Consider the following 10,680-nt stretch of genomic DNA (forward strand, 5'->3'; position numbering starts at 1 on the left):
CCGGTTTCATCTGAGGTATATGGGAGGCTTGCTTTGCTTCTCCATTATTTCTCTCCATTATATGTCTTTTGGGGCCAAGTTAAAGAGACTTTGATTTCTAGCATCCTGTAGCTGTTTATTGCAGCTACAATCTATATGATGCTTTCATAAGGCGGAGCAGAAACAGTGTTTTCTTGCGTGTTGCTATTAGAACACATAAATGTCCTCTTGATTGAGAACTAGTCATATCCTCTCTATGGTAACCGTCTGAAGTTTGGTGCATGAATGTTTTACAAGTAATTCTCTCTCTCTCTCTCTCTCTCTCTCTCTCTCTCTCTCTCTCTCTCTCTCTCTCTCTCTCTCTCTCTCTCTCTCTCTCTCTCTCTCTCTCTCTCTCTCTCTCTCTCTCTCTCTCTCTCTCTCTCTCTCTCTCTCTCTCTCTCTCTCTCAGGTGGGGACCTATGAGATGGGGATCCTGCAGATGAGATACCCCGTGTGGCCGCGGTATGGGTCCTACCTGGAGCCGGTGTCAGATTATAGGCATCTGACGGTGGCCACCCTGGAGGAACGCCCCTTTGTTATTGTGGAGGCGGTGGACCCCGTGACAGGAACATGTGTCAGCAACACCGTACCCTGCCGCCGACAGTCCAACAAGACAGAGGCGTAAGTGATAGACATCTTCTTTTTTTTTGCCGATCAAATTGCTTTGGACACAGAGCAACGAAAGATCATTCAAAATCAAAACAGGTCTGGCCACTGGTGCTGTTTCTGAGATACGATCTGTCAGTGGGGAAGCGACATCCTGCCAGAATCAGGCAACAGGCGGGCATTCCCAAATCATGTGAAGAAAGTCTTTAAAGAGGGTGCAAAATTCATGACATAAAGTTTTCGAGTGGTCAAGTAGGTTCTGTGTACAAAATTAAAATGGATCTGTCCTGTTCTAGTTCTGGAACATCTCTTCTCCACACTCTATCTAATGGGAGTATTTCATATGAAGCTTCTATTAAATACTGGTATATTATGGACACCATACCTTTTAGATTCTCTTTTTGTAGTAATTATTTCATGAAATGGATGTATGGGTAAAGCGATAGAGTGCTGCCATGGCACACCATGTGCCTTGAGAGCTGCACTCAGCTGTAACTAGAAAAAGAAAGATGTGCCTGACAGGCTGAAGCTGTTCTTAATGTCCTGGAAGGGACCTAACCCATCCTGAGTGATAGACATCTATGCCATGGCCAAGAACACTGAAGAGTCTCATTCCAACATAAGATATCCACTGTTAGAACAAAAGTGACACCAGCCCTTTCAACTTCATAGCCTAAAAATAAAAACTTTGTAATCATCTAACATGATGCCAGTAAACTACATACAGCAAACTCATGTCTACCAACCTGTGATGCTTTATACTAAAGGAAACCAAAGGGACAGGAGAGGTAAAAGATCTAATATTGGTGAGTCCAGCTTTCCCTGGATGCAGCGCTGCTCACTGCTGTTTCGGAGACAGTTTGTATTTCGCTCTTCAGTTTCAATCTGTCACTTCCTCTGAAGGGACCAGACCCGACACCAGAATTTCATTTGGGCAAATAGAGAGAATCTGTGGGGTTTCACTTAGGTGGGATGGGTCGGTCTTCTCTGTTGTAGCCCCACTTTGTGATTTAAGATGATAAGACAGGTGTATTTTTACATAAGGATCTTGCCGAGTGCAGCTTTAAGTTCTTGGTTTACAAAACATATTTTCAGAATGGATCAATTTAGAGATATTGAACGAGGAACCTCAGGTGAACCTCAGGAATCCAACAGCAAACGTACACTGCACAGTTCCACATGCACTCTCACATGTTAACATGCCCTGCTTGATTGATTTTGTATCCAACTTGAGAGTGCCATTAGGTTTGAGATTAAGTGGCTCTTCCCCTGCCATTAGCCCAGGCATGGCTTCTTATCACTCAATGAGGTGAGATACTCATTAGGCCGGCCACTCACGGCCAGAGTGGAATATCCCTGCGATCGCACTGTGACCCAATAAGGGAAATATATGCGCTGCATGGTGGGGTATCAATTAGACGGGACGATTAGGCCATGTCATCAATCCTGACCACCTAGAGACTGATATTGGTGTTCATTAGTGGAGAAAGAAGCGTTGGCCATTATCCATTACTGACAATGGTGTTAACGAGACGAGGGGAATGGAAGATGAAGATCACATCCCTCCAGTGCAATAGACCACTGTAGCGCTTTATCGCCCGTGCTGACCAAATCATTCCATCAGTATAAATAGTGCATAATTCCCCTTGTCGAACAATGGAGCGTTTTCCTGGAGTTGCAAAAAAGGTGGAAGTAGATAAAGTCAATGAGAAGGTCAGCGAAGCAGTCAGCAGGGTGGCCGACTGAAGGAGGCACTTTGACCGATTGAGGTTGGAGCGCTGAAAGCTGCACTGAAGCTTCCCGATCGCTAACAATCAACCCCTGGGCAGTTGTGCCGTAATGGAGATGGACCCTCGTGCAAAGTCAGACGTTTTTAGAGCCCAAGCCGAGGCACGAGTTTCCTCACCCTCAAGGCAGGTGGAGTGAGGCGGCCTGGCACTCGCATCCATTAACTGTCCGGCCAGACACCTTTTGAATCGCCTCCATGCCCCAAGATTCCCGCAGAACCCCTCTGAGCCCTATAACTCACACCCACACCGTTGCCATGCAAGTGGGGAGTCATCAGTCAGGCGGGTTCTCCGTTTCCATCCCTCAAGCCCTCAGCCGTACAGTCGGCCTGCCTAGCAGACCATCTGTGCGGTTTACTCATTCCTCCTCAGAGAGACCCGGCAAACGGCCGCCGATGCCCGGCCCAATCCTGGCTCAAGCAGCCAAAAGCAGTGAATAGTAGCCTAACTCTTCAGTTTGTGTCGGGCATGTTCTCCAGCGGGACCGGTCCTGTGATCGTATAAATCTCCTGCTCTCTTCCTCACCGGCTTTGTACCGCAGATAGACTGTCCCCCCCCCCCCGCAGCATATTGGCGGAGATTAATTTGGAGGTAATGCCCTGGTGAAGGGTGGTATTGACCTGGGAAGATAATGTCATCATACATTAGCCGTGTTCAATGGGAGTTAGATCATAAGTTGATTTGATTAAAGCTGGGACTGAACGCAGCAGTAGATGAGCTCCCCAGAGCCGCGGAGTAGCAGGACCGATACACGGCACCATTCAAATTAAAGCTGCACTAAGCAACTTTGCGCATTGGTGGCTCCAGATGACAGTGAGAGGCAAATGTCTGAAAACTGTTTGAATTTTAATAGCCAGAAATCCTGTAAGGTGGCATCAGTAGACTGCACACAGCACGCTCATGTTTACCAACCCGGCCGCTCTGTGATGCTTTATACCAAAGAAAACCAAAGAGACAAAAACAGGAAAAGATCTAACGTTGGTGAGTCCAGCAGGAGACAGTTTGTACTTTGGTTTGGGCAAATTTACGACATCTCAGTTAGGTTGGGTGGGACGCTCTTCTCTGTTGCAGCTCCACTTTGTCATTTAGGCTGATAAGAACACATGAATGTCCTGCATTTTTACATAAAAACCTTGTCTAGTGCAGCTTTAAGCAGACAGTGACCGAACCAAAGCGCTGTCTTTGGATTTCCTTGAGACAGGATGCAGACATCCTCAACTACACAGATGGCTAAGGACCACCTACAGCAAACTATGGCGTGTGCACACACACACACACACACACACACACACAGTGAAATGACTAGCTGGGACACTCACCATCCATACAGCAGCTTCATAACATTATTCTAAGAATGTCTACACTTTGAATAAATTACCTTCACACACACACACACACACACACAGCATTTCCCAAAGAGCCATTCCGATGCAATTGGCAGCCCACTTAAAACCCAAGCCCTGAACCCTGGCAGCTGGTGAGACGGGGGATGTTGGGACCGCTGTGTTTACTCTGGGTCTGGTGTGGCAGCCGGGAGAGACGCTCGTTTTCCTCCAAAGTGTTCATTTGTTTCCTTTTTGCCGCGGCTCGGCTCTGCCCGCTCGCCGCCTCGGCTGTTCGTCTCATTGCCTCCCAGCCTCCTCCCAATCCCCGTGTGTGGGTGCCTCGTCCATTAGACTGAAGGTCTGGGGGAGGTTAGGGGTGACGTGTCATTAGTGCTCTCTGCATCCCGCCCATGGCTCACTAGTTCCACGCCGCATCACCTCACACCGCCCACCTTATGAGCTATAATGGAGCTATGTCCGTTTTGTTTTGGACCTTCACTCCAGAGAAGTTTCTCTTAGAGCAAAAACATGTTTAGCGGTACACGAAAGTCTCTTTGATAAATAAGATAAAGAAAAATAGGCAAAAATGGAGTATCGTTACATTTGTCTAAAATTATATTAGTTGATATTAAGATTTAGAAAAAGATGGAAAAGAAAGCTGCTTTACCTGGAAGAGTGTGCAGTGAGGCTGAGCAGAAATCAAGGCAGCCTTGTAATGGAAAGATGAGACAGGTCTATTAGTGTCTTAAGCCGTGTTCATGTCATGTCGGATTTACCGCAAATACGAAGTGCCGAATGGGAAAAACCATTACTGTCAGCCTCCTTGTGGTGATTACAAGGATAGGATAGGATATGTGGGATTTTTTTGTCGGCTCCAATATCTCCCATTGTGTGTTAACACTGCAGGGAATACACTATGTTAGCAGTCCAAGATAATACATTTATATTATTTTATATTAACAGTAATACAATAAACTGTACTCACTGCAGTTTGTTTATGGTTGATTTTAAATTCATAAATAAAAATGATTTTGAATGTGGGCGTTCCCAGTTAAACACGTGAAAACTTCCAAATTGTAGCAATGAGATGCCATCCTGGTCTTTTGCTTCTTCCAGTACAACATGAGTGTGGCACTATGTCAAAACAAGTCATGTGACATGCTCTGATGAAAGCCAAGATGGCTGACATGCATCGGCGATCGGCCATTTCAATTTCCGCACACTTGTCTTCACTGACATACAGTGCGTTGATTTCTGGAAAAGCACATTTTCCAACTGTACTGTAGATACCCTGTGAAATAGTACTGTGTTTACATTCCTCCTTACACACATTCACTACACACTCTCTGGAACAACCTCCCTGAGGAGATCAGACTGGCGAGCTCCTTATCCTCTTTTAAATCCCTCTTAAAGACATATTTTTATAAGTGTGCTTTCTCAGGGCTTGTGCTCTGAGTTCACTTTCACCTTTCAAGTCACTTCTTAAAACCTATTATTATACAAAGTCATTCTCTTGTTCCTTATTTTATTGATTATTTTAATTATTTTATAATGTTTTATTTTATTTATTATACTCCTCCTCATATGTAGCTCTTTTGCTCCTATATTTCCTTCCCAATGTTGTATAACCATTAAACTGTTTTAAAATTGTTTTTACTATTGTTGTCCACCATTTTTATTTTGTCTTGTGAAGCACTTTGTAACTTTGTTTTGAAAGGTGCTATATAAATAAAGTTTATCATTATTATTATTATTATTACTACACACACAGAATACACCTGCGTCTTTTGCCTTCTCGACCGTCCTCATCTGAATCACGGAGTACATGTGATGCATGGCACTAGAGAGTGCTTTTCCCTCTCTTATCCCTGACTCAACTCACTACCATCATCCCGTTAGTGTGAAACTGAAGGACATTTCCATCCCCACGTTCCAGGTAATCCCGCTGATAAGTAAGCGGAATTGATTTTTTACCCCTACGTCAGCCTCTTTTACTTGGTATGCAAAGCCGGTACGGTCCGTTTAGCTTCCGCTGCATTCTCTCCCTCTGAAGCTCGGTGCTTTGGGTCTGTGGGCAGGCACAGCGAACAAGTATCTGTTTTGTCAGGGTCACTCAGGCGGCTTGGTGTGTGGGTGGGTATCATGCAGGGGTACGTCCTCATTAAAATGGTTTATCACACTGAAGTCCGCTCCGCATTCCAAGTTTGGGTCAAACTGTTTGCTCTTTGGAAGAGAGGGAGGTGTAACGGAAGCAAAGAGAGGGCAGAGAGAAAGAGGAGAAGTTAGAGACTAAAGAAGAAACAGTTCCAGGTGCTACGTGTAGCATTTTAACAACAATAAATCATTAACATATTAACTTTGCAACATTAAGTAAAAATTATAATTAAAAAATTAGACCATCACGGAGAGGATTAGCAGCCTCTACCAGCCTCTACATTACATTTTACACTGTGTGCCGCCGGGTCGGATTTGGCGGGAAATCCCTTTTTTGCGCTTTACGGCCAAAAAAGGGAGATTGCTTTATGGCACAAAACAGGAAGGAGCAAACAGAGCTAAAGCTTGATGGTGGAAGGAGTGAAAGGTTGATGGAAAAATCACTTCCAACATGTTTATCCTCTTTAGTAAAGCTGAAGACGCCTGTGAGGGGGAGGGGGGACAAAGTAGCAACTAGGAAGTAACAGGGTTTATGGGAAATGTAGTCTTAATTTCTGAGAAACACTAGCACTAACAAAACCACTGGTGTGAAGTAGAGGCTACCAATCGTCTTCGACTATGGTTTCATTTGTTTATAGTAATTATACCAATTTGACAATGATATATTGATGTTTAAAAAGCTACAGGTAGCACCTTTAAGCCCTGAAGGACATTGATGACAGAGCAATGATGAGGTCTGCAGGAATGATTTGAAAGGCTGCTGATCTGCCGCGGCTGCATTGCCATTAGCCAGTCAAATAATCCAGCATTGTGTTTCACTCCTGTCTGCCATTGTTTGTTTGTGATTAATTTGTGTCGGATTTGTTTTGGTCCGCCCAGCTGTCCGTCCATCTGTCGTGGCCATGACATAATGCCCAAGCCTGTGGTGTCTTGTGGTCCGCCGGTCTCTCAAGCCCCCCCCCCCCCCCCCCCCCCCCCCCCTCCCTCACCCACCCCGTCCTCCCCCTGTCCTGACGTCAGAGCCTCAGCCTCGGTGTCAGTTGAGAAGGCTGGTCCTCTCCTTTCTTTCAATGGTTCCTTCACCTTCTTTCTTTTTCTTTTCTTCCTGTCTGCTTCATGTAGGGATCGACCAATAGGTTTTTTTTGAAAGCCAATAGCTGATATTTTCAGTATATTCAGTATTTCCTCAAGAATTGTATTCTCGGCAGGGTGGAAAAGCCTCTGAACCAGCATTTAGACCACAGGACACTTTTGATAGAAGAAGAAAAAGAAGGCATCATAACATGGTCAAAATGTTGCATTAGAATCAATTCAGGTCAGGCGATTCCCATAGACTACCAGTGTACCACAATATCACACAATAAATATGTGTAAACAATAAAAATGCATCATATTCAACATTGGCATGGTGGTACAACACGACCCAATCATTTCTCCGTAATGTGCTGCACGTCGGATATGGAAATGTAATGTTTTTATGTATGATATTACATTGCCTCATTGTTGAAGGTTACCCATTCTCTTTCTGATTATATCATGCACCTATCAATCCTATACATCTAAAACATTATGACTTTGGCAAATCAATAGGTTCTGTGTACAATGCATTTCAAATATGGTATTGTTATTATTATCCCCCCAAAAAATGCATCTGAGACAATAATTGGAGATTTCCCCTCAATTGATAACTCATAATGAGAGTTTAATGGCATCATTTATAACAATCAGAACTGAGCTGTCTAGATCAATAAGAGGCTGCAATGATAAAGAAGCCAATATTCAGAGTCAACTCATGCACTGACCTCCAAACCAAACCTTGAGAAACATGCAAATTTGGAAGAGACAGTCAGCACTTCACCTTCATTTTTATGCTGTTGTTAATGATAATCACAATATCTCTCTCTCTTTCTCTCTCTCTCTCTCTCTCTCTCTCTCTCTCTCTCTCTCTCTCTCTCTCTCTCTCTCTCTCTCTCTCTCTCTCTCTCTCTCTTTAGTATCGTGGGTCACACTGAGCCCTACACCAAGTTGTGCTGTAAGGGCTTCTGCATAGACATCCTGAAGAAGTTGTCCCGCACCATAAAGTTCTCCTACGACCTCTACCCTGGTCACCAACGGCAAGCATGGCAAGCTGGTCCGGGGGATTTGGAACGGGATGATTGGAGAGGTAAGAACAAAATTCCCTCGACATTATGCCCTGCAGTAGTTACCAGCATGGCAGCAGTCCCACTTCATTCAGGAAGACCATGTTGACATTGCCAGGTTTCTGAATGAGGTCGTTCCAAGGTGAAGACTCCAAATGTTATGGAGAGAAAAGCAGTGGTTTATTTCAAAGTATAGTTGGCAACTCATCTTTACTGTAGCAAGTTGTGAAAGAAACACACATAAAGTTGTAGGTCTGTTTGCACGTGCAGAGCCAAAAGATTCAGAGTAAAGCTCACAACCCATTTCATGAATACTCCCAAATTTAACGACCAGTTTTGATCCTTCGTCAGGTCAAAACAGGTGCACACTGACAGGTTTAAAAATGATCAATCTTCCCTGCTCCTATATGTAATCAGAGCATATCCATCGTAATCACAATATCAAAAAATAAAAAAGTCAATGCGTTCATGTGTACAAACTTTTCCTTTTTTTCCTTTTAATTTTTAGATTTTTTGACATTGTGATTATGATACTGTGATCACACCTTGAGGCGGGAAGATTGATGACATTCATAAAGACACCTGACAGTGTGGACTTGCCTGACAAATATCCATTGTGGGATCAAAACATTGTTATTAAATTTGGGAAGAATCAAGAAACGAGTTGGTAACACTTTACAATAAGGGTCACTAAGTTAAGGGTTAGTTAATGCTTAATAAGCATTAACTTGCTTATTAATGCTTATTAATGCTTAATAAGCATTAACTAACCCTTAATTAACAGTTAACTAATGTGTCTGGTAAACATTTACTAATGGTGTTCATGTTAAGTAAGGTATTAATTTATACATTATTTAATAGTCATCTTTATAAACAATTAAATAATGTATCAATTAATACCTTAGTTAACATGAACACCATTAGTAAATTACACATTAGTTAACTGTTAATTAAGGGATAGTTAATGCTTATTAAGCATTAACTAACCCTTATTAAGCATTAACTAACTAACTTAACTTAGTGACCCTTATTGTAAAGTGTTACCCAGCTGAATCTTTCAAATCCTGAGTAACCATGGCCTGTCCGACCATGGCTAGTCCCTATATAACCTTGGATGCCATTATAGGGAATACGGGTGAAAAAAAAATGGAACTTGAGTCCTAATTAAAAACAAAAAGACCTAATTAAAAAAAAATTAAAAGGAAAAGCAATTTGAAGTAGCGATTAATGATTAAATGAATAGGTACCACAGTCGACTGAGAGGGGTGCAGGGAGGGAGTATGGTAAAAAAAAAAAAAAAAAATGGAAGTGGGGCGGGTAAATGTCCTTGTGAATAATCTCCGCCGTCAAATGAATCAATTCCTCTGGCTGGCCTTCTTCTAGCGGAGTCGAAAGGGTACAACATTAGCTGTGGCGATATGTTTTTTTTTTTTTTTTTTCTTTTTTCTGTTCTGCAGGAGCAGGGAGGCTATTGTGCTCAATGGGGCATCAACCTCCATAGGAGAGCTAATGGCTTGCATGAGGCGGAGTGACTGGACTGTAAATCTACCAGCTCTCCATCAGCATGATAAACAGTGGCGCTGTATAGTATGAAAGACCGTCAGTGGGGTTATTAATAGTATAGCAGCTATACTGGTGGGGGGGGTAGAGGGGGGGTCCAAACTTGAAGGGGGAAATAGCGTGACTTCGTATTTGGCTAGACATCCGCCGACCTTTGCTCTGGAGGTGATTAGCGTCACGCCCCCTCCCACCCCACCGCCTCCCCCCTCCCCTTTCTCGCTCTTGCTCGCTTTGTCAGCAGAGGCCTTACGTAACAGGTATTACGCTATATGCTGCGCTACCTAGTAATGGATTAGGGATTAGGATTGACGACGGCCCGTGCTTTACAGCGCAGCGGCGAAAAGGCCCGGATAACATTGGGACAGGCTCTTTGAGTTGTGCCAGTGGCTGCCTGCCTGCCTGCCTGTCTGCCTGCCTGCCTGCCTGTCTGTCTGTCTGGCGGGCTGAGTGGGCGGCGGCCTGTCAGCTGTGAGCATGAGACAGTATTTCACCCTCAGGGACGGGGTGTCGACGCCCGCTGATAGATGAGATTTGTCTCAAAGGTCAGCGGTGGCCGTCCCGTATGATGCCCCTGCTACACACTGTCCGATTTATGACAGAGCAAGACACACATGCACTCTCCATTCACTCTTTCACCCCCCCCCCCCCCCACCCCACCCCAAAATATATATATATATCTCTATGACTTCTCCTCCCTCTGCAGGTGTTCTACAAGCGCGCGGACATGGGCCATTGGCTCGCTGACCATAAACGAAGAGCGCTCAGAGATTATTGACTTCTCGGTGCCCTTTGTGGAGACGGGGATCAGTGTGATGGTGGCCAGGAGTAACGGGACGGTCTCACCCTCTGCCTTCCTAGGTGAGATCTTCCCTGAGGATTTATTTGGCTTGTCTCGGGGGGGGGGGGGGGAATGTGTACAACATTACTTACTCAAAAGAGAGATTATGGCGAATATCAAGCCACGGTGTAAATCAATGCTGGAGGATGTCATAGTTTACCCACCTTTTTGCGGAATAGAGTTTAGCCACCTTTTCATTTGCAGAATAGAGTTATCTTTAGGATGTGAATTCATAGTATACATGTATA

The 10,680-nt window shown here is 44.2% G+C and overlaps 1 protein-coding gene across 1 annotated transcript in view; it reads left to right on the plus strand.

Annotated features, from left to right (window-relative positions):
- The window catches only part of LOC139642858 (glutamate receptor ionotropic, NMDA 2C-like), a gene marked incomplete at its 3' end in the record, with an annotated part of 34,915 nt that extends 24,463 nt beyond the window's left edge, over positions 1-10,452 (plus strand). Inside the window, 5 exon segments of the mRNA XM_071517891.1 lie at positions 431-642; positions 7,888-7,993; positions 7,995-8,057; positions 10,298-10,321; positions 10,323-10,452. Coding sequence (XP_071373992.1) covers positions 431-642; positions 7,888-7,993; positions 7,995-8,057; positions 10,298-10,321; positions 10,323-10,452 — 535 coding nt within the window.
- Positions 10,453-10,680: the final 228 nt, after the last annotated feature.

The sequence above is a fragment of the Centroberyx affinis genome, unplaced genomic scaffold (genome assembly GCF_046629955.1).
Source record: "Centroberyx affinis isolate AG114_WGS23_722 - 3 ecotype Tasmania unplaced genomic scaffold, CSIRO-AGI_Caff_v1 ptg000537l_1, whole genome shotgun sequence".
NCBI lineage: Eukaryota > Metazoa > Chordata > Actinopteri > Beryciformes > Berycidae > Centroberyx > Centroberyx affinis.